At 60.5% G+C, this 19,209-nt stretch overlaps 1 protein-coding gene across 3 annotated transcripts; it reads left to right on the plus strand.

The window, feature by feature from the left end:
• The first annotated feature begins 3,557 nt into the window (after window positions 1-3,557).
• On the plus strand, window positions 3,558-15,871 carry THEG (theg spermatid protein). 3 transcript variants are annotated; one of them, XM_004778145.3, is made up of 8 exons: window positions 3,852-4,222; window positions 5,241-5,354; window positions 5,635-5,706; window positions 6,199-6,260; window positions 7,151-7,220; window positions 9,238-9,355; window positions 12,191-12,350; window positions 15,575-15,871. In XM_004778145.3, exons 1-8 carry the CDS (start codon window positions 3,930-3,932, stop codon window positions 15,811-15,813), a joined length of 1,128 nt encoding a protein of 375 aa, XP_004778202.2. In that variant the 5' UTR covers window positions 3,852-3,929; the 3' UTR covers window positions 15,814-15,871. The 3 variants fall into 3 exon arrangements, with proteins under 3 accessions (XP_012904138.2, XP_004778202.2, XP_004778204.2); XM_013048684.2 differs by lacking the exons at window positions 12,191-12,350; window positions 15,575-15,871 and adding an exon at window positions 9,542-11,843 and having other exon boundaries at window positions 3,558-4,222; XM_004778147.3 differs by lacking the exon at window positions 5,635-5,706 and having other exon boundaries at window positions 3,853-4,222.
• The last annotated feature ends 3,338 nt before the right edge of the window (window positions 15,872-19,209 follow it).

Genomic DNA, 19,209 nt, shown 5'->3' on the forward strand with positions numbered 1-19,209 from the left:
GTCGTGATCCCGGGGTCCTGGGATGGAGCCCTGTGTTGGGCTCCCTGCTCCCGTGGGGAGCCTGCTTCTCCCTCTGCCTCTGCTGCTCCCCCTGCTTGTGCTCTCTCCCTCTCTGTCTCTCTGTCGAATAAATAAAATCGAAAAAAAGAATTCTTGACTAGATAACAGTATTTTATCGATGCTATTTTTACCCTGATTTTGACAACCATGCTGAGCTCATGTAAGGGGACATTAGAAACCTCCTGAACATCCTGGGGTAAAGGGTCATGGTGGCTGTTTGCAATTATTTTGAAACAATCACGAAACCAAATCAGAGATGAGGTGTATACATCGACTGCGGTAAGAACAAAACAAGTTTTGGGGCGCCTGGGGGCTCGGGGGTTAAAGCCGCTGCCTTCGGCTCAGGTCGTGGTCTCAGGGTCCTGGGATCGAGCCCCGCATCGGGCTCTCTGCTCGCCGGGGAGCCTGCTTCCTCCTCTCTCTCTGCCTCTCTGCCTGCTTGTGATCTCTCTCTGTCAAATAAATAAACAAAATCTACAAAAAAAGAACAAAACAAGTTTCTTAGAGTCCAGGGGTCTCAGCCCGTCCCAGGCGGGGACCTGCCGGCTCTTGGTTGAGACGCGGGAGGACCCCGGAGGCTGCGCTGTCCCTCTCGGGTGCCCAGGACAGGGGAGCGCCTTCTCGTCACCTGACTTGGTGTCGGTAGCCCTGGGCCGTGTCCCGCTCCCCGGGCCCCTACAGACCCGGTCTGTTCCTCGCAGCAGGGGTGAGGGAAGAGCGCGGCTGGGGCCGCGACTTCGGCTCCCGGAGCACCGGCCCCCGGGGAAGGCAGGGGGCGGGGCGACGATGCCGGGGGCGGGGCCTCGAGCGCCGGGGGGCGGGGCGCCCTCTGGTGGCCGCTGCGCGTCACTGCGGCCGCCGCGCGCCGGCGGGATCCGGCTCCCCGCAGCCCCGCCTCCCGGTCCTGAAAGCGGCGGGTTGTGGGCGCGGCCCCGCCGGCGCGGACGGACTCGGAGGTCGGCGGGGGGAGGTCGCCTTCCCGCACCGCCGCCCCTGCGGACGCCCTCCCCGTCTCTCCCTCCTCCGCTCCCGCGCTCCCCCTTCGTCCCGCGGCAGGTGTGCGCGGCCCGGGGCGCCCCCGCGTCCTTCCCCGGGGCCGGCGCGGGCGACCCTCTCCGAAGCCTCGCGGCGCGTCCGGCTGCCCGGGCGCTCACAGTCCGTGAGACGCCGGCAAGTTGTCCTCCACCCGCGGCCGAGCCCCTCCGCGTGGCCTGGAGATGACCCCGCGCCCCGCTCCGCGGCTCGGTCGGGCTCGGGGCAGCGCCTGCCGCGGCTTCGGAGAATGGCCTCTTCGGAGGACCCTCTTCCCCGTCGACGGACGTCGGAGCCCGCGGTCCTCAGGGCGACTGCGCGTGAGCTGGGCGAGGGGAAGAAGGGTCACGGGCGCGTCACGGGGGCCTGGGGACGCGGGACCGCACGCAGCCCGAAGGCCCGTGCTTACTGGTTAAGGGGACAGCCCCCGCGGTGGGCACGCTGGCCTGGGCCATCCCGGCGGGCCTCGCTTCAGCATGTGGGTCCTAGAGACTGGGGCCCTTTCTCGGCGGAGACCAGAGGCGCGAGAAGAGGCAGGACGGGACAGACCTCACCGCGGCTGGAGACGGAGGAAGGGCAGGGCGAAGGCCTCGGAAGCTGGCGCAGCCCTCAGCCGACCGCCACGGGAGGTGGGGGCCCCGGGTCCCCGCAAGGAGCTGCGTTCTGCCAGCACCCTCGTGAGCAGCGCACGGAGCCTCCCCTGCCACGTCCAGAGGGACCTAGCGGGGCCGACGTCTTGATCCGAGCCCTGTGGAACCCCTTGTGGACTCCGGACTTCCAGAACTGACAGATAACGAGTCACTGTCGCCAAGCCCCGAAGTTTTCTGACGTTTGCTCTGCGGCACGAGGAAAGGCATCTAGGAGGGATCCAGTCTGCTTTCTGCTCTGCGTGTACCCCGGGTCCTGGCCCTGGCAGGGAGATGTCCCTGCTTCCCCGCCACCTACTGTCTTCCCCATCGGACTCCGCACACACGCAGCCAGTTCTGGTCCCCTCTGTTTCCCATTCCGAGTGGTGATCCCCCTCTAGTTCCAGCTCCTCACCTGCGAACTTGCAGAAATGGACCTTCCAGCCCTCCCTTCCAGGCGCATGGAGCTCTGGGCCCGTGTAAGCCTGGCTCTGGGGCCCCCACCCCTCCCACGAGCGCAAGGCAACGCCTGCCCTTCATGGGGCTCGTGGATGCCAGATGTGGCAGACTCAGGCTTGACCTCATGCCAAGCAGGTTTGATGCACTGTCTCTAGCAGGAAGTGCACCCCCCAAAATAATTTTTCTTACTGCAGTGTCGTCGACGCTCAGTGTTGTGTTGGCTTCAGGTGTACAGCACAGTGATCCCACCGTCCATACGTCACCGGGACAATGGTGGGCGATATCATCATATTCCCCACGCTGCCCTTTTCATCTCTGTGACTTCCTTATAACTGGGCGTTTGCACCTTGAATCCCCTTCGCCTAGTTAGCCCGTCCCACAGCCGCCTCCCTCAAAGGGACTCATGTTGGGACAGAGACCTCCTGTAGGACGCGGCCACGACGGCAGGTGCCTTGGCTTCAGCAGGGTGGGCTTTATCTTTTGTGAGAGGGGCCCGTGGATCTTGGCTGGATTTAACTAAGAGGGAAAAATTAATCGCCGAGTGCAAGGGGATGGGTGTGGGGCACTTCAGGCCACTAAAGGAGATTTGGCAAGGGTCTCCCAGGTTGAACCAGATGCCATCAAAAGCTTTTCTCTTGGGTTCATCCAAGAGACTCCTTCCTTCCCTCCCTTTCCTGACCGTGGTGATGGTGGAGCAAGGCATTAGGGAGGCCGGACGGAGAACTGGATAGGACTTTGCACAGGGAGGGTTCCCCCGGGCCCTGGGGATGACCAGCCTGGGCTGCGGGAACAGAGCAGGACCTGGGGCGCAGAGCTGGGCCAGGGTGCGTCTTCAACAATGAGCAGGAAACAGCCAAGCAGAGAAAGGGAAAGTCACGATAGGCAGGACTGTGGCCTGGCAGAGACCATGAGGCAGCCGCTCTGATGGCCTATGGGGACTTTTCCAAAGCTGGAGCCTAGGCTGTGGGTTGGGGCCCATGAGAACACTTCGATTATGGTAACGACTGCTTTGCTCTGACAAGGTAGGAAAGCCTGTTTTGAACACCAGCTGTCGGTGAAGTAGTTTCTCGAAAGGCTGGAGCTAGAAGACTGTGCATCTGTTTGGGTGCTTTTGGCTGGGAGGCCCAGGAAGCCCAGCTACAGCTCGGAGCTGAGAGGATCCACTGTCCAGTGACAGGGAGCCCAGACACAGAGCAGGCTCCCCAGCTGGCAAGGTCGGGGGCTCAGCCACACCACCAAACCCTGCAGCTCACTGTCCTCAGGCTCCCAGGTGGTCTCATGGTCAGAGGGAGGCTGCCTGTGCTCTAGACGTTACAGACAGTCCCCAGGACAGCCAGGAAGAAGAGGTGGGCGCTCTTCCTCAGGGGTCGTTTGGGGGCGAGGAAGCCATTGCTAGAAGGCCCCTGGAGCTTCCCCCTCAGGTCTCACTCCTAACCCAGCTGGGCAGGTCCGGTTGCCAGCACTGGCTCCCTGACCTGGGCACTAACGGGGTCTTACTAAGAACAAGTGTGGGATGGCACTGGGCAGTGGTCCTGGATTAGCCAGGAAAAGCCAGCGCTAGGGGCTCAGGTCGGGTGGGTGAGCGGCCCCTGCGAGGTCCTGCCGTATTGTCCGAGTGGTGGCACGTGTGGCCACGCTGGGAGTGGAATGTGGACGGCCGGAATGCGGCGGCCATTCTCCTGTCGCCGGGTGACCACTGACACACTTGGGTGTTTGGGGAGCAAGGCTGTAGGACGGCAGAGGACCCAGTGCATGGGGGACCCGAGGCAGAGTTCACTTAACCACCACCACAGCTCGGAGGCCGAAGGTGGCCCCCACAGGGGACAGTACAATGGTGTCCTGGGCACGGGCGCCCAGGACATGGTGTCTGGGAGCCGACGGGCCACAGATGCCGGGAAGCTGAGATTTGAAGACCAGGAGGAGGAGGCTCTTCCAGAGGAGGCGACTGGGGGAGAAGTCCCTAGCCCCCAGAAGCAAGATGTGGCCCTCGTGCCCCTGGACGGGGGTCCGGAGAAGGACTTGGACGAGGGCATCTCTGAGATGAGGTGGGTCTGCCCAGCTGGGGCGGGGGCTGTGGGGGGAGAGCAGTGATCCCAGCATGGCCCCGGGGGTGTGCGTGGCCCCGTGTGTCCTTGTGAGGGACTGGGGTGCCCCGAGTGTGGGATGTGCAGGAGGAGAGGGCAGCCCCTCGCTGGCCTCTAAGGCAGAAGTGGGCAAATACAGCTCTGTCCAGGGCGTGGGGGTCAGGACTGGAAACCTTCCAGAGGCACCGATTTGGGGAGCTGGGCAGGCAGGGTTCAGATGCCAGAGCCGGGAAGTCAGGACGGGAGGCCCTCGGAGAGAAAGACAAACGGGAGAAGCTTCCAACTCAAAGCCCAAACCGTCCCAAGTCCCTCAGATTCCCCCAGGCGTCTGAGGCGGCCTGGCCGACAGGCCCTGGGCCTGGAGGGAACCGGTGATGGTCGATGGACCTGGGGGTAACCGGGCAGTCCTGGGGAAGCAGGTGCCCTCACTCCCCTGCGGGCCCCTGAGCTGGGTTCCTCCACTGGAACCGTGTCTGTCCTGCCCACCCCACACTGGGTCCACCCTCGGGGTTCACTTGGTCAGTTTCGGCAGAAGAGCCTTTCCCCGTTGGCCCCTCCCCCCACACTGCAGAGGAACCCCCCCACACACACACACAGAGCCTGTGTCTCACACACACGCATGATCAGGGTGGCGGGTGGTGGCCAGCACCCTCCGCTGTGGGGGAAAAAGCACTGGCCAGCGAGAGGGGCCTGGGCAGTGGCGGCGGAGGGAACCTGCGAGGTGGCCGGCAGGTGTCTCAACCCCAGGCTCTGGCACACAGCTGGCACTTAACACCTGCTCGTGAGATTGAGTCTGCTTTAGCCATCTGCGGTAGCTGGTGTGTGGGGAGCAGGTCTCCCCATCTTTGCAGAGGCCACACAGTGGTGACCATCTGCTTCGGAGCTGGGACTTCCACTCAGGGGCCCGCCATGCCAGACGGCGCCCCCGAGAGGCCCCTTTTCACTGGGCGGGGCCCTGACCCACTCACCTCTCCCAAAGCCGGCTGTCCACCTCCCAGAAGTTCCCCAGCATCTCCTCCATCGGAGGCAGGAAGAGGAGGAGGCTCTTGGAGCTGGCAAAGCCCAAGACCAACTGGCAAGTCTTGAAAGACAGGTGAGGCCTGTGGGTGGCGTCGCTGGAGGCTGGGGTGGGGCCCCTGGGGAGGAGGGCGGCCCCTGGGGGTCTGTCCGTGTCCCCCACTCCCCACTGTTCGGCTCCCTTGTCCCATCTGTCACCCACACTGTGAGCTGGGGGCAGCTACAGAGGGAGGTGAGAAGTCAGGGTTCCAGAGGCGGCCCTGGGGTGGCTTCTGGGTGCCGGTGAAAGACACTGAGGCCTTTGAGCAAACGGGGCCACAGAGCAAAGTCAGGGGCTCGGGCCTGTCTCATCGCAGGATGGGGTGCTGCTGTAAGGGCTATGCCTGGGTGTCCCCGTGCAAGAGGAACTTGCAGTTCTGTGTCTACTGGTAAGTCCCAGGGGGCCCCTCCATCTCCTGCCACGGTGGGGGCACACCCCAGGGGATCCCTCCCCCTCGCCAGGGCCAAGGACTGGGAGAAAGGGCTGCCCTCTGACAAGGGACCTCCTGGCCTTGCGGCGCTTTCCCAGGGTGGACCCTGGTGCTCTGGCCGTCGCCCACCCAGCTGAGAAGTGGGTCTGCTCCCGCGCTAGGACCTCGGGTCCTGCTCTTAGCTGTGCCTTTTCCCCCAGGTCCCCCCTCTCTGAACCTCAGCCCTGCTCAAAACCGTCCGCGTTTCCTCACACGCCCCTCTGACCCAGCCCTCCGCGTACTCTCCAGGGCTCTCCTTCCTCCTTCCGCAGCTGCCCTGCCCCTGCCTCACTGTCTCCCTCCGGAGTAGGTCTGTGTTTGTAAGGTGCCCTGAGCTCTGTTTCAGAGCAGGGCACAGGCTTCCTGTGCCCCAGCTGCCTTGACCCTGAGCCACTGCTTGGTGTGTTCCAGGCCTTCTGTGTACTGGACGGAGAGGTTTCTCGAAGACACCACCCTCACCATCACAGTGCCGGGTAGGTGGCGCCCACCCACCAGCCCCACTTCTCTATCAAGGGGTTGCCTAGCTCCGGGGTGGGCGGGAGGTGGCCCTTGCCCTCGTCCCAGCTCTGGTGCTGGGTGACCCCGTTCCACTCCGATCGGTGCCCCAGATCCAACCGAGGAGATCAAGCTGGGGTCTCCCCTAGCTCTAGCCTCACCAGGATTCCCTGCTGCTGCTCCCCCAACCCCCATCTCCCAGATCTCTTATCTCTGGCCTCTGTCTCCCGAGGAGCCAGAAACGGCAGATGCTTGTCCTGGGGTGAGGGTTGTGGGACACACTCTCCTGGGGAAATCCGATCAGCACTACAGCCAAGGTGGGGGTTAGTATGCTATTATTTATCGTTGATTAAATGACTCTTTGTCTTCCCTTCTGCGATGGTTTCTACACTTTTTGAGAGCAGTGGATTCCTTCAAATAAAACGTTTCGAGAAATCTCTTCCTGGAGAGAAGTAATAGGGCAGGTTTTCTTGTGGGGGTTTTAGACCTTCCTCAGAGTGGACTCTAAGCCCCTGTAAACCCTAGGCGTGTACTAACTGCAGGCCAAAATCTGCTCTCCCAACCAGTGGGTTCTTGGAGCCACACTGAGTTCTCTTGAGGATCTGATGGGCCTGAGATCCTATTCCAGCCCGGCCGCTCCTGCCCTGTGCGCCCTGAGTCAGGGACTTCAGGCCCCCTGAGACCAGTGTCCCCAGAGTGGGGATAGCGAAAGTCACTCCTCTGTAAGGTGACAGGTGCTCAGCACTCTAGGCCCTCAGTGCCTCACACCGGGGCTCTCACTGTAGTTAGTGGAGCCCTGAGTTTAGGCAGAAGGAAACCCCTTTGGTGGGCAGGTTTTTCAGCCGGGGCTGTTTCCTGTTTCGTGTAGAGGTGTCCCGTCGAGTGGAGGAACTGGCTCGACCTAAAAGGTTCTACTCGGAGTATTACAACAACAACAGGTAAAGGAAGGAGTCCTGGGCAGGCACTCCGAAGGCGGAGCTGGCAGAAAACCTCCCCTGCCATCCCTTGACAGAGGGTGGCCTGGGGAGAGTCCAGGCCCTGGGAGTAGATGAGCTGACCTCCAGCTGGGCTGGGCTCCTCCCCGACCGGATGCCTGTGGGCAGGCCCTCGGCCCTGTGAGCTCCAGCTCCCCCTGTGCGGTGCGTGGAGGTGGAGATCACACTCAGAAGGAACTTAGCACAGTGCCGGACCTAGCAGGTCCTCAGTAAATGTTACTGACCACCATTCTGGATTTTGTTGGCCCTAAAAAGCCAGCAATCCTAAGACCTTACTTTATATACAACTTTTAACACAATACCTTCTTATCACTTTGAACTTTCCTGCTTGTAAATAGCGATCCATAGAGTTATTTAGACACAGATTTTAATTGCCCATAATAATCATAGCCGGATACGTAGCTAAACTGTGTCTGAGTGTTTCGAATCATGTCTTGACTCAGACGCTGGCGAGTCCCCTCACACTGTTTTCCTTGCCTGTCTTTGGGACGGGGACTTTTCCTTTCATTCTTGAGTCATTGTGCAATCTGAAGATGACTTAACCTGCAGTTAGACTGTGTCCGTAGGTCCAGGAACTGCACTCAGACTTAACGTCTGTACATCCAGGAACTGCTGTCAGACTGACATCCGCAGACCCGGGAGCTGCCATCAGACTGACGTCCGTAGGTCTGGGGACTGCTGTCAGACTGACGTCCGTAGGTCCAGCAACTGCATTCAGACTTGTGTCCGTATGTCCAGGAACTGCTGTCAGACTGACATCCACAGATCCGGGAGCTGCTGTCGGACTGACATCCATAGGTCTGGGAGCTGCTCTCAGACTGACGTCTGTAGGTCTGGGGACTGCCGTCAGACTGACATCCGAAGATCCAGGGACTGCCGTCAGACTGACGTCCCCAGGTCTGGGAGCTGCCGTCAGGCTGATGTCCCCAGATCTGGGAGCTACTGTCAGACTGACGTCCCCAGGTCTGGGGACTGCTGTCAGACTGACGTCCCCAGGTCCGGGGACTGCTGTCAGACTGACGTCCCCAGGTCCGGGGACTGCTGTCAGACTGACGTCCCCAGGTCCGGGGACTGCTGTCAGACTGATATCCATAGATCTGGGAGCTGCCGTCAGACTGATGTCCGTAGGTCCGGTAGCTGCCGTCAAAGTGATGTCTGTAGGTCCAGTGACTGCATTCAGACTGACGTCTGTAGATAGGAACTGCCGTCAGACTGACGTCCATCTGTAGGCCTGAGAACTACAGTCAGACTTACGTCCGTAGATCCAGGAACCTCCACCAGACTGACGTCCGTAGGTCCAGGAACTGCCATCAGACTGGTATCTGTAGACAGTAACTGCCGTCAGGCTGACGTCCGTAGGTCCAGGAACTGCTGTCAGACTGACATCTATAGATCCAAGAATGCATCAGATTCAGCTGAGGCCATTTCAGTGCCAACACGCACCCCAGAGTGCGCGCAGGCGAGGGTGGCCATGAGACCTCTGACATTCGGCTGACAGCGCTTACAAGCTGCATTCCAACCTCAGAGTTGTGAAAATAGGAACTTCTACCTCAGATCAGTGAAACGTGGCTCTCTTTCATGGGCAGAGGGAGACATGGCATCTGCTTTCAGGAGACGCTGGCACGCACCCTCTTAACCCTTTCGTCCAATCCTGACCCCGGTCCCAAAGGGGTGTGGACGAGAGGCCCTGGGAGCCACTGTCACCACGGAGGGGGACAGGGAAGCACCGAACAGGAAGATAGCCTTTGCACCCTGAGCTGGGACAACCTTGGGAGAGGGTAGCTCTGTCCTCGAGGGGCTCTCTTTCAGGGACTCTTACCTGAACCCCTTCCTGGAGGTGTTTTCAAAACACTCCACCGTCCCAGGCCCTGGACTCCGAGATGGGCTGAGAGAACACAACATAGGCAGGAGACAGCCACACCCCAGCTGAGCTGCCATGTCAACTGTGGCTGTCCCCTAGGATCACCCCCATCTGGCCTATTCCCCGGTCTTCCCTGGAGCACCACGCTTCCAGTCGCCTGAGGGAACTGGCCGCCCCGAGGATCCGGAATAACATTTGGAGCATAAACATGTCTGAGGTAGGTGCCTTGCTGGTCTTTGCTCCCCTGGGGGTGGCTTCGGAGGGTACAGACTCCGGGGCTGTGGACGCATTGCAGCTCTTCGAGTGAGGAGTCAGGGGGTCTGTCTGCTGGGGATGGAGCTGGATTTCCTCTCCACACCGCCTTGAAGCCGCTCAGAGAACCCCCCTTCCCTGCCCGTTTCAGAGCTCCCCGCCCAGGCTCCGGACGACCGTGTCGGGTCCCCGTTCCCACGTGTTCCCGTTTCCTGGGTGCCTGAGAAGGGTCAGATTCTCGAGCATCTCAGCAGCCATGCCTTTGGGGCACTGCTGGGTCACGGGGGGGACCGCTCAGCCCCTGAAGGACGCTGGAGTTGTTTCCAGGTTTTGGGTCTTACGAATAAGGCTGCTGCGAAGCCGGCATCTCGTTGTGGTTTTAATCTGCACTAAATACGTTGACGGGGTTTTTCACATGGCTGTTTCCTAGAACCCCCGCTTCAAAAGTTTTTAAAAGTCAATCCAGACCTCACACCACTTCTCTTCTAACCACTCAGGACGCATTTTTAACTGACATCCATAATATCAGCAACCACACTAAAGCCTGTGACACGAACACTTGAATACCAAATACCCAGCCTGTGCTCCCTTTCCCCAGCTGTCCCTCCAGAAGCCTTTCATGGCCAGTTTAGGTGAATCGGGATCCAAAGGGGGGCGCTGTCCTCGGCTTGTCCCTCCCCTTCCTGGAGAGGCGTCTGCTGTCTGCCGGGCTCTCCGCCTTGCCTTGCCTTTGCCAGTTCAAGCCCCTTGGCTTCCTCCCTCCTGTGCGCGAAAACCTTCCGTGGTTCCCAGTCCCTGGGAAGGTCCAGATTCCCAAGCCAAGAACTGAAGACTCTGACCTCTCCTCCTCCGCCGACCTGCTTTGCTGGGCTACACGTGGGTCCCTCGAAGAGCCTCCAGGCCTTTGCCCACGCAGGGCCCGCTCCCTGGAACGCCTCTCCCCGCTCCGTCCAGCCCCTTGCACTCGAGCGCCCTCCTCCCCTTGCCCGACCCTCCTCTGCCCGCCAGGCCGGTGGGGGTCCCGTGCGCAGCCTCCCAACCCTGCATGCTCCTTTCCCTTCCCCAGCCGCAGCACCGTTTCTGGACGGACAGTCCATGCTCCCCGAGACTGGGCGCAGCCCGAGGACGGGGACCGCGTCTTTCTTGCTCTGTGGCAATATTCTTGAGCTTGTCCTACCCTGTGCGAAGCACAGGGCGGCCGTCAGTATTAGCCGAAAGCATGGACAGGTGAATGCTTACCTGCCCGCCCAGCCCTTCAGGCTCACGTCCGCCCCAGGGGTCGAGGCCGAGCCCGTCAGCGGCGGGAGGGAAAGAAGGAGCGAGGAGAAGGAAGGTGGAAATGCAGGGCTGAGCGGCGCGGGACCTTATAGACACCAGGAGGTCTCGGATAAGAGAAGCACCTGTGGTTTTTAGGGAAGACAATTTTAGAGGAAAGGGACTCACAGTTCAGACTGACGCCTGGAGGTCATCTCGGCCAAGCCCTGCTTCCAAGAAGCCTCCCGCTAAAACTGCTGTGCAGAGTTCTTCCGACTGGAAACGTTGCAAACACACCGGCACCCGTCATGGCCCTGGACCTCCCCCAGCATCTCCACGGGCTGCAGACGGGCTCCTCCTCTTGAAGGAATAAAGCATTTCAACATCTAGCCTGGCTCCCTCCTTCCCTCTCCAGAAGCATCTCCTCTCCTCGTCACAGTGCCAGACGTTGAGAATGTGACTCTGCCCGCGGCGATTCATCTCCAGGAGGCCTGCTGGCACGCGCGGAGGGCGGGCGGCCCAGGGAAAGAAGGTGGACAGGACACAGGGCACAGAGGGCGCAGCCAGGGACGAGTGGGTCTTGGCTGCACCTTTCTAGGGTGGGGCCACGATGATCAGCAGGCCGCCGACAGAGCTCTGTCCAGGTGTTGCCTTTGGCGCAGGCATCGGAGCAGACAATTTCGGCAGTGCCTGCGTTCTCCAGAGAGCACGAAGCAGTTATCCATGGAGCAAGTGGGTCCCATTGCTCAGTGAGATGTCACGAGGGCTCCCCTCCCCGTCTTGAGTAGCTTGGCCTCATTGCCATCACTTTAAGCTTTATTAGTATCTAGAGCCACCAACTATAATCATAGCATTTTGTGTCTTTACTACGCACACGTGGCATGAATTCTCTCAGTATCTGGGTTCTCGAGCACTGCATGTGATACCTAGAGAAGCAGTATTTTCCTGACTGGACTGCATCCCACCAGACGAATATGCTGGGACTGGTCTCCCCAGTCCCTGCCGGACAGACAGCCTGGCTGTGTCCAAGCCTTTGCCATGATAGTCAAGTGACAGTGACTGTCAGTGCTGTCACTTCCTTCTGCTTCAGGGCCGGGGGCTTCTCTATATGGTGGTCTTCAAGTGTCCACCTATCCAGCTTGAGGACAAGTGCTTTCCAATGTGTTTGTGCTAATTTACTCTCCTGCCTGTCATGCAGGAGGCTTGTCTCTCTTCCCATGTTCTTGCCAGGGCTTGATCTTTTTTCAAACTTTTCCATTTTTGCCAGATTTGTTGGCATGGAGTGATATTTTGTCATTTTAATATATATTTCCCTGGTCAACAGAGGATTATTGATCCTTTAGGTTTACTTTCCTATGGCTTTTGGGTTATTGATTTAGAAGAACTCTTTCTATATGACAGCTATTAATCCTTTGCTGAACCCATAGCAAACTAACTTCTTCGCAGTGAGTCCTGTGTCTCTTACGGTTGCTTACGGGGTCTTTCTGATCCGGGCGCCTATGAGGAATCATGGACGGTAGTACTCTTTCCCTGCAATTGTTTCCAGGTGTCCCAGGTCTCCAGGGCAGCCCAGATGGCCATCCCCAGCCCGAGGATCCTACAGCTGGCAGAGCCCAGGTCCCCAGCCACCCTGTTGGAAGAGTGGGACCCCATGCCCAAACCCAAGCCGCACGTGTCCGATTACAATCGTCTCCTTCACTTAGCCAGTGAGTAGTTCCTTTGGGGTGTGGGTACTCAGTAGGCTCTTGTGTCCTCCCCCACTGGCCCCGGGTCGCGGGCTGGGATACAGCTGAAAGACCTGGAGCCAAGGGGGCCGTTCCTGGCGAGCAGAGCCGACAGGGGAGTGGTGTGAGTGCATCTCCTGGCTAGGGCATGTGAGTGCTGGAGAGCAAGGTGGGGTGGGGACCAGGCTGCAGCCCGGGGGGCCGAGCCAAGAGGTCCTGAGGGACCTAAGAGGGCAGCCTGAACGCGGCATTGACCTGCTTCCCCTTCCTTTAAAACGACTGTGATGAAAGTGACGCACCGACGGTAGAGACTTGGGCAGCAGGGAAGGGCACGGGAAGGGGGGTCTGGCCCAGAGACCATGCAGCGAGGTGTGCTCCCTTCTGGGCAGGCACACACCGTGTGTACACAGATCCGCCAAGTCCTGGGGCCCTGGGTCTGTGTGCCGGGGCTCACCCTTCCCGACGCTCCCCAGTCCGGCATTCCTGTCGCGCCCTTCACGTATGAGGGACCCCTATGGCCTGTGCCTTTGGAGTGCACCTGCCGCTGCCCCCCTCCCCCGCAGTCCCCTGGGGCCCATCATCTGTCCCTGGACCAGAGCTGTGACCTCTGCCCTGATCCCCGCACCACCTTCACCTGTCCCCGTGGAGCCGTCAGAGGCGTCCTGCTGCGCACAGCCCAGATTCCCCCTCCTCTGCTCATGACTCACCCCCCCGGGCTCCTGCCTCTCACGTGGCCCATGGGACCAGGTGGTTTGTGCCCTGGCCACCTTGACCTTCTGTTTGGGCCTCCCCACCAGCCCTTCCCATGGCCTGGAATGCACTCCCCAGACACCAGCTCCGTCCTCTGCCCCCTTGGCGAGGCCCCTCCGTGCCCTATTTCACTCTGCAGCCTTTGCCCACCTCCGGGCACCTGTGAGCCGCATTACTGTTCCTGCTCCTTCCTCAGAGCACCTGCCCCTGCTAACATGCCCTACGGGGATGCATTTCTGGGTCTGCTTCTTGTGTGTGTGTGTGTGTGTGTGTGTGTGAGAGAGAGAGAGAGAGAGAGATGTGCCAGGCCCCAAGTGTCGGAGGCCCTTCATCGGGCACAGGGCACAATAACCTCTTCCCGGTGTCTCTTCTTTAAACTGTGCTTATGGGATCCTTGGTTTGTTTGCTCACTTACCTGTCTCCCTAACCTTCCCCGACGAAGCGTTGAGTGGAAGGAAGCACGGAGCACACGTGTGCGTCTGCATCGGGCCGTCATGTCCCTCTCACACTCACACATCGGACACACACGCATGCGTGCCCCAGATGTACACGAACCTAGACATGCCTAGACCGTGCTTGTCAGGGCGCTGTGAGGTGGTCTCCCTCACACAGGAGGCTTGTGCCCTGTGGCCGTGGCCACCGCTTTCAGGAGAGACAGCCCACGGGAGGCTGTGCAGGCGTGGGAAGGGTCCAGTCCACGGTGCTCGCCGCGTGGCGTGTATCCACAGTGTGCTGGGGGTGGGGGACTGTCACCACCCCGCTGTTAAGTCGTTATTGGTACAGTGGTTTTTTTTTTTTTTGTTTTTAATTAATCTAGTTGAGAAAGAGAGAATCGCAGACAGACTCCACTCTGAGCATGGAGCCCGACACCGGGCTCGGTCTCGGGACCCTGAGATCACGGCCCAAACCTAAACCGAGAGTCAGTGCTTAATGGACTGTGCCCACAGGCGTCCTGTCCTTGGCAGAGGTTTAAAGCCAGATGTCACGATGGTGGGAGTGCTGCTGAATTCTTGGAGCAAGTCAAAGAAGTCGGGAGTCAGGGCGTGGTCCTCCTGCCCCAAGGGGCCACCCTCCCGCTTGGCCACTTCTCTTTGGGCATGTCACCTCACATCTCTGTCCATCCCTGATGGCTTCCTTCCCCAGGCCCTGCGTAGATGGGTGCCTGCCTGGTGAGAGGGACCCTGTCTCCCTCCCTCTGGGGTCTCTCCACTGAGGGCTTACTGCTGAGAAGGGGAGCAGCCTTTTCTGTCTGCACAGAAGCTCCGGACAAAGGGGGCTTGGAAAGAAGACTGTAGCTTCCCTCCATCCCCAGGGTCCGGAAGCTCCCAGAGCCTGAAGGCCAAGGCAGTGACCACTGCTGTCTAACCGTCTTCCAGTCCCCAGACAGGCCACGTGCTGCCAGGAGGTTGTGGGGGTAGCAGAGGAGGGGCAGACCAGCATAAGCGGCCTGGGGGTGCCAGCAGTGAGAAGAGGGAGCCTGGCTGAGCCACAGGCCTCTGTTCCCGAGAGCGGTCAGTCCCCAACAGTAGCCACTGGGCCCGTGCGGCTATTTCAATGACATTAAAACCAATCCATCGGTAGATCTGAATGAGTTAATCAATTTCATTAAAATTGAATCAAATAAAACTCCAGCCCATATCAGGTTCTCTCATCCCACGTGGCTGGGGGGAGACATGCCACCCGGTACAGAAAGCTGAGCCCAGAGGAGCCAGGACAGCCTCAACCAAGAAGTGGGCACCGAGTCCTGGAGGGGCCCCGGCCTGGGCGCTGCCCCGTAGTCCCAGCCCAGGAGAGGACGTGCCTCCCACACCCATCCGCTCGCCCCTCCTCGCTGTAGCTTTTGAACAGGGAAGGGAGGAGCGATGGAGCGGATCAGGCCTCGGCCACGGACTGAACCCTCTGTGTCCCCTGTCTGGGACCTGCGGCCACTGGAAAGAGCCTTTTGTTTACAATTCACCCCTTTAAGGTGTACGGTACAGTAAGAGAATGGCGTCCACAGTGTGGTGGTTCTCACTCCATTCACCGGGCTTGCTCCTGTCACCACGAGCAGTTTTAGAGCTTTCATCTCCCTGAAAAGAAACCCCACCCCCGTTCTCCATAGGTCATCCCTCCTCGGCTCCCCCTCCCCAGCCCCACCCCCACGAGCCCCCTTCCCGACCGTGGAGGAGGTCTGGGCGTGTCACACGCGTGGACTCACACCCCGTGTGGCCTCCTGTGTCTGGTTCCCTCCCTGAGTGTCGTGGGCTGGGGGTCCGTCCCCAGGGCCACATGTGGGGGCCTCGCTCTTGTACGCAGCCGGGGACGCTCCCGCGCGTGGGGGACCATGTGTGGGTCTCCATCCTCCCGCGAGTGGGCACCCCACTGGACCTGGGAGCTTTGACCTCCATAGGCCTGGGCAGCCACACGTCTGAGGCCCCAGCGACTGATGCGGTCCCCCACTCTCCTGCCCTCTCCAGCACCCAAGGCCCAGTCCAACCAGTGTGTTCCTGACCGAGATCCGCGCTGGGAGGTGCTGGACGTCACCAAGAAGGCAGTGGCCAGTCCCCGGATCATCTCCCTGGCCAAGCCCAAAGTGCGCAAGGACCTCAACCAGGGCTACGACCCCTATCATATTTCCCCGGCGTGCCTGGTGGCTCGGGCGTCCCCTCGCCTGTATGAGCTTGCCACCCCCAAGAGCGTCACCAAGAAAGCGTGAGCGACCCAGGCCTGGCCTCTGAGACCCCATTCGCAGTAAACACCCAAGTGCATCGTAACCCTGTGTGTGGTCGGCTCTGAGTGTTTTGGCCTGAAGGTGGGAGGCCCAAGTGGAGGAAGAGGAGGAAAATAATAATGATGTTTGCATCCGACCTGTGGTGCGCACGGGCCTGTTATTTCCCAGATCACTGTTTCCGGGTCTCTCCCACCCCTCAGATGCCCGACTTCCGCCTCCCTCGACTCCAGAACTTTCCTTCTGAGTCTCCTGTGTCCATACGTGCTTCTCCGACGACATCCTGGGTGTCCTCTGCACCTCAGACCGAGTGACCTCTGTAATAAAACCAGCTGATGCCTATTGCATGAGTTCTTGGTCTTTACAGTGAGCCGGCGAGGCGTCCGTAGCTGCGCCCACTTTACGGAGGGGGACACTGAAGCTCAAAGAGCTGGGGGGAGAGCGTCATCCACGCCTCCCACGGCTGCTGGTGCAGAGGACCCCTCACACCGATTCTCTCACAGTTCTGGGCTCGGAAGTCTTAAAACCCCAGCGCGGGCAGGCTGGCTGGTGTCGGAGGCTGCGCTGGCAGGGTGGCCCAGAACCCAGGCCCTCAGGGGCCCCTGTCGGATCCGGGGCGCCGCACACTCCCCATCAGACTTGGGCAGATGAGACCCAAGAGAGGCTGCACGGGCCCAGGCGCCCACACCCCTCAGGCCCGCAGGCCCCTTCCTTGGCTGTCCCTGCTGCCCGGGGTCCCCTCCCGGTCTCCCTCTCCTCCTTTAAGACTCGGCTGAGGACACTGCTTTTTATGTTCTTAGCTTCATTTCTTTTACTTTTTATTTATTTATTTTTTAAAAAGATTTTATTTATTTATTTGCCAGAGAGAGAGAGAGCGAGCACAGGCAGGCAGAGTGGCAGCAGAGGCAGAGGGAGAAGCAGGCTCCCCACCGAGCACGGAGCCCGATGTGGGACCCGATCCCAGGACGCTGGGATCATGACCTGAGCCGAAGGCAGCCGCTTAACCAACTGAGCCACCCAGGCACCCCTGTTTCTTTTACTTTTTATTTTGAAGCCCCATTCCGGTTTACAGGAGAAAGAAACCTCCCGCGCCCTTTCCCAGACTCGGACTGAACATTTCGCCCATTGGCTTTACCCTTCGCTTCCCACACGTGTGTTTTGTACCTACAGATTACACTTTTCTTTGGGATGCACTGTGGAAAGTGCCCCGGGCCAGGTGGCTTATAAACAACAGGAAATGCATTTTTCATGGTTCCAGAGGCTGGGAAGCCCCAGATCAAAGTGCTTGCACACTTGGTGTCTGGCGAGAACTTGGCTGTCTTTCCACGGCCGGCTCGTGGGCAGAGGGGCGCGCGCGCTGCCTGTGGTCTCTGTTCCAAGGTCCGTGTCCCACTCCTGGCTCGTGGGCAGAGGGGCATGCGCGCTGCCTGCGGTCTCTGTTCCAAGGTTGCGTGTCCCACTCCTGTGGGTTTCACCTCATGACCTCCTGAAGGTCCCACTGCCAAATATGGTCATATAGGGGACGAGGTTTCAGTACACGAATTCTGGGGGGACACATCCAGTCTGTATCAACCCCTAAATATATCAGTGTAAGTCTTTGACAGAACCACAGGCCAGTCATCAATTTCAGTAAACTTGACATGGATATAATACATTTATCTAATCCACATCTGAATCCCAGTTTTTTAAATTTAACTTTTTAAAGATGTTATTTATTTATTTGCCGGAGAGAGAGAGCACCCAAGCAGGGGGAGAGACAAGCGGAGGGAGAGGGAGAAGCAGGCTCCCCACCAAGCAAAGAGCCCGATGAGGGGCTCCACCCTAGGACCCTGAGCTGAAGGCAGAGGCTCAACCACCGGAGCCCCTAGGCGGCCGGGGATTCCAGTTTTGTCAGCTGACCCCATAATGGTCCTTATAGCCTCTCCCTCCGCACTGCTAGATCCGGGAGCTGTTTTGTCTCAAAGGCTGACTTTTAACAGCATTAATATTTCTGAAGAATACAGTTCTTCTTTGTTCCTGATTGGGGGTTTGTCTGCAGTTTTCTCAAATACAGATACAGGCTGTGCATTCCTGGCCAGATTAAGTGGTGCAGTGTCCTTCTCCGGGCATCTTGTTGGGAGGGACAGGGTGTCCACGTGCCCCTCACTACGAAGCTCGTCTTTGCTCACTGGGTCAGCGTCTCATTTCCATCCTGTAACAGTCTGTGGAGCGAGACTTTCAGGCCTTAAATCGGTCCTCTCTTCCTCAGGGCACCTGCCCATCTCTCCGATGAGTCTCCCCAGAGCCCCTCCGCGAAGTCGTCTCTGGTTAGCCCAGGCGGAGCCAAACCCTTTTCCCGAGTTTCTGCCGCGTGTTTCGACGCCCTCCTTGTGTCTTTTGGTCATCTGGGCCCCAGCAAGCCCGCACCTCGTCGAGGACTGGAGGGGACAGATGCTTTGTTCACTGATTGACTGAATGAGCGGCCCCGCGCTGTGTGACCAGCGAGGACGCTCCGGCGGCAGCAGCGGGGAGCTACCGCGAAGGGCAGAACTTTCAAGCGCGGGTCTCCCTCCCTGGGGCTGGGGCGACGCTCGCACCCTGCGTCAGGCCCAGCATCTGTGCCCCGCGGCCGGCCGCGGGCGTCGTGGGGGACAAGGACCAGGCTCCAGAGCTCCCCCTGCCCCAATCCACTCATTTGCGCGAGCCGGACCCTCGGGGCCTGGGCTCACAGCCCGGCCACCTCCGCGGCACCGGGGCCCGCCTCCCGCCCGCGCCCCTCCACCCTCGTCAGCAGCTGACCTCTCCGCGGCGCCGGCCTCCGCACTGGCCTCCCCGCGTCCGCGCTCGCTTCCTTTGCCACCCTTGCGACCCTCCCGGGACACCTTGTGCCCCGACGCTCAAGGCCTTGTCAGCCTGAAGTCTGCGCGCGGTCAGGCGCGGTCACTCGCGGTCCGACTTCCGCCGACACGCGAGACGAGGGACCCCCGCGCCCGAGGGCCCGGGCTCCGATGCTCCCCGGCCGCGGGACCGGCCCCGAGCCCCGAGCCCCCGGCGGCCGCAGCCGCATGTCCGCCAGCCGCCCACGAGACGGGGCCTCGCGGGGGCAGAAGTGCGGAAAGTTCCAGAAGCTCCCCGCCGGCCACCCCGGCTCCGGCCCTGGCGCCCGCAGCCCTGCGTCCCCAAGCCGGGGCTCCCCGCGCAGGTGTGGCCGTCCGGGGCCCGCGCCCGCCGCCGCCGCCGCCGCCGCCCCGACCCGCGCCCGCCGCCCGCGCCCCCGGGCAGCCCCGGCCGCGCGCCCGCTCCGCGCGCCCCGCACCGCCAGCTCCGCGCACCTACTACGCGCCCTCCGGCCCCGCCCCGGCCCCGCCCCGGCCCCGCCCGGAGGCCCCGCCTTCCCGGGCGCGG

The sequence above is a fragment of the Mustela putorius genome, unplaced genomic scaffold (genome assembly GCF_011764305.1).
Source record: "Mustela putorius furo isolate JIRA1106 unplaced genomic scaffold, ASM1176430v1.1 tig00000095_pilon_pilon_pilon, whole genome shotgun sequence".
Lineage (NCBI taxonomy): Eukaryota > Metazoa > Chordata > Mammalia > Carnivora > Mustelidae > Mustela > Mustela putorius.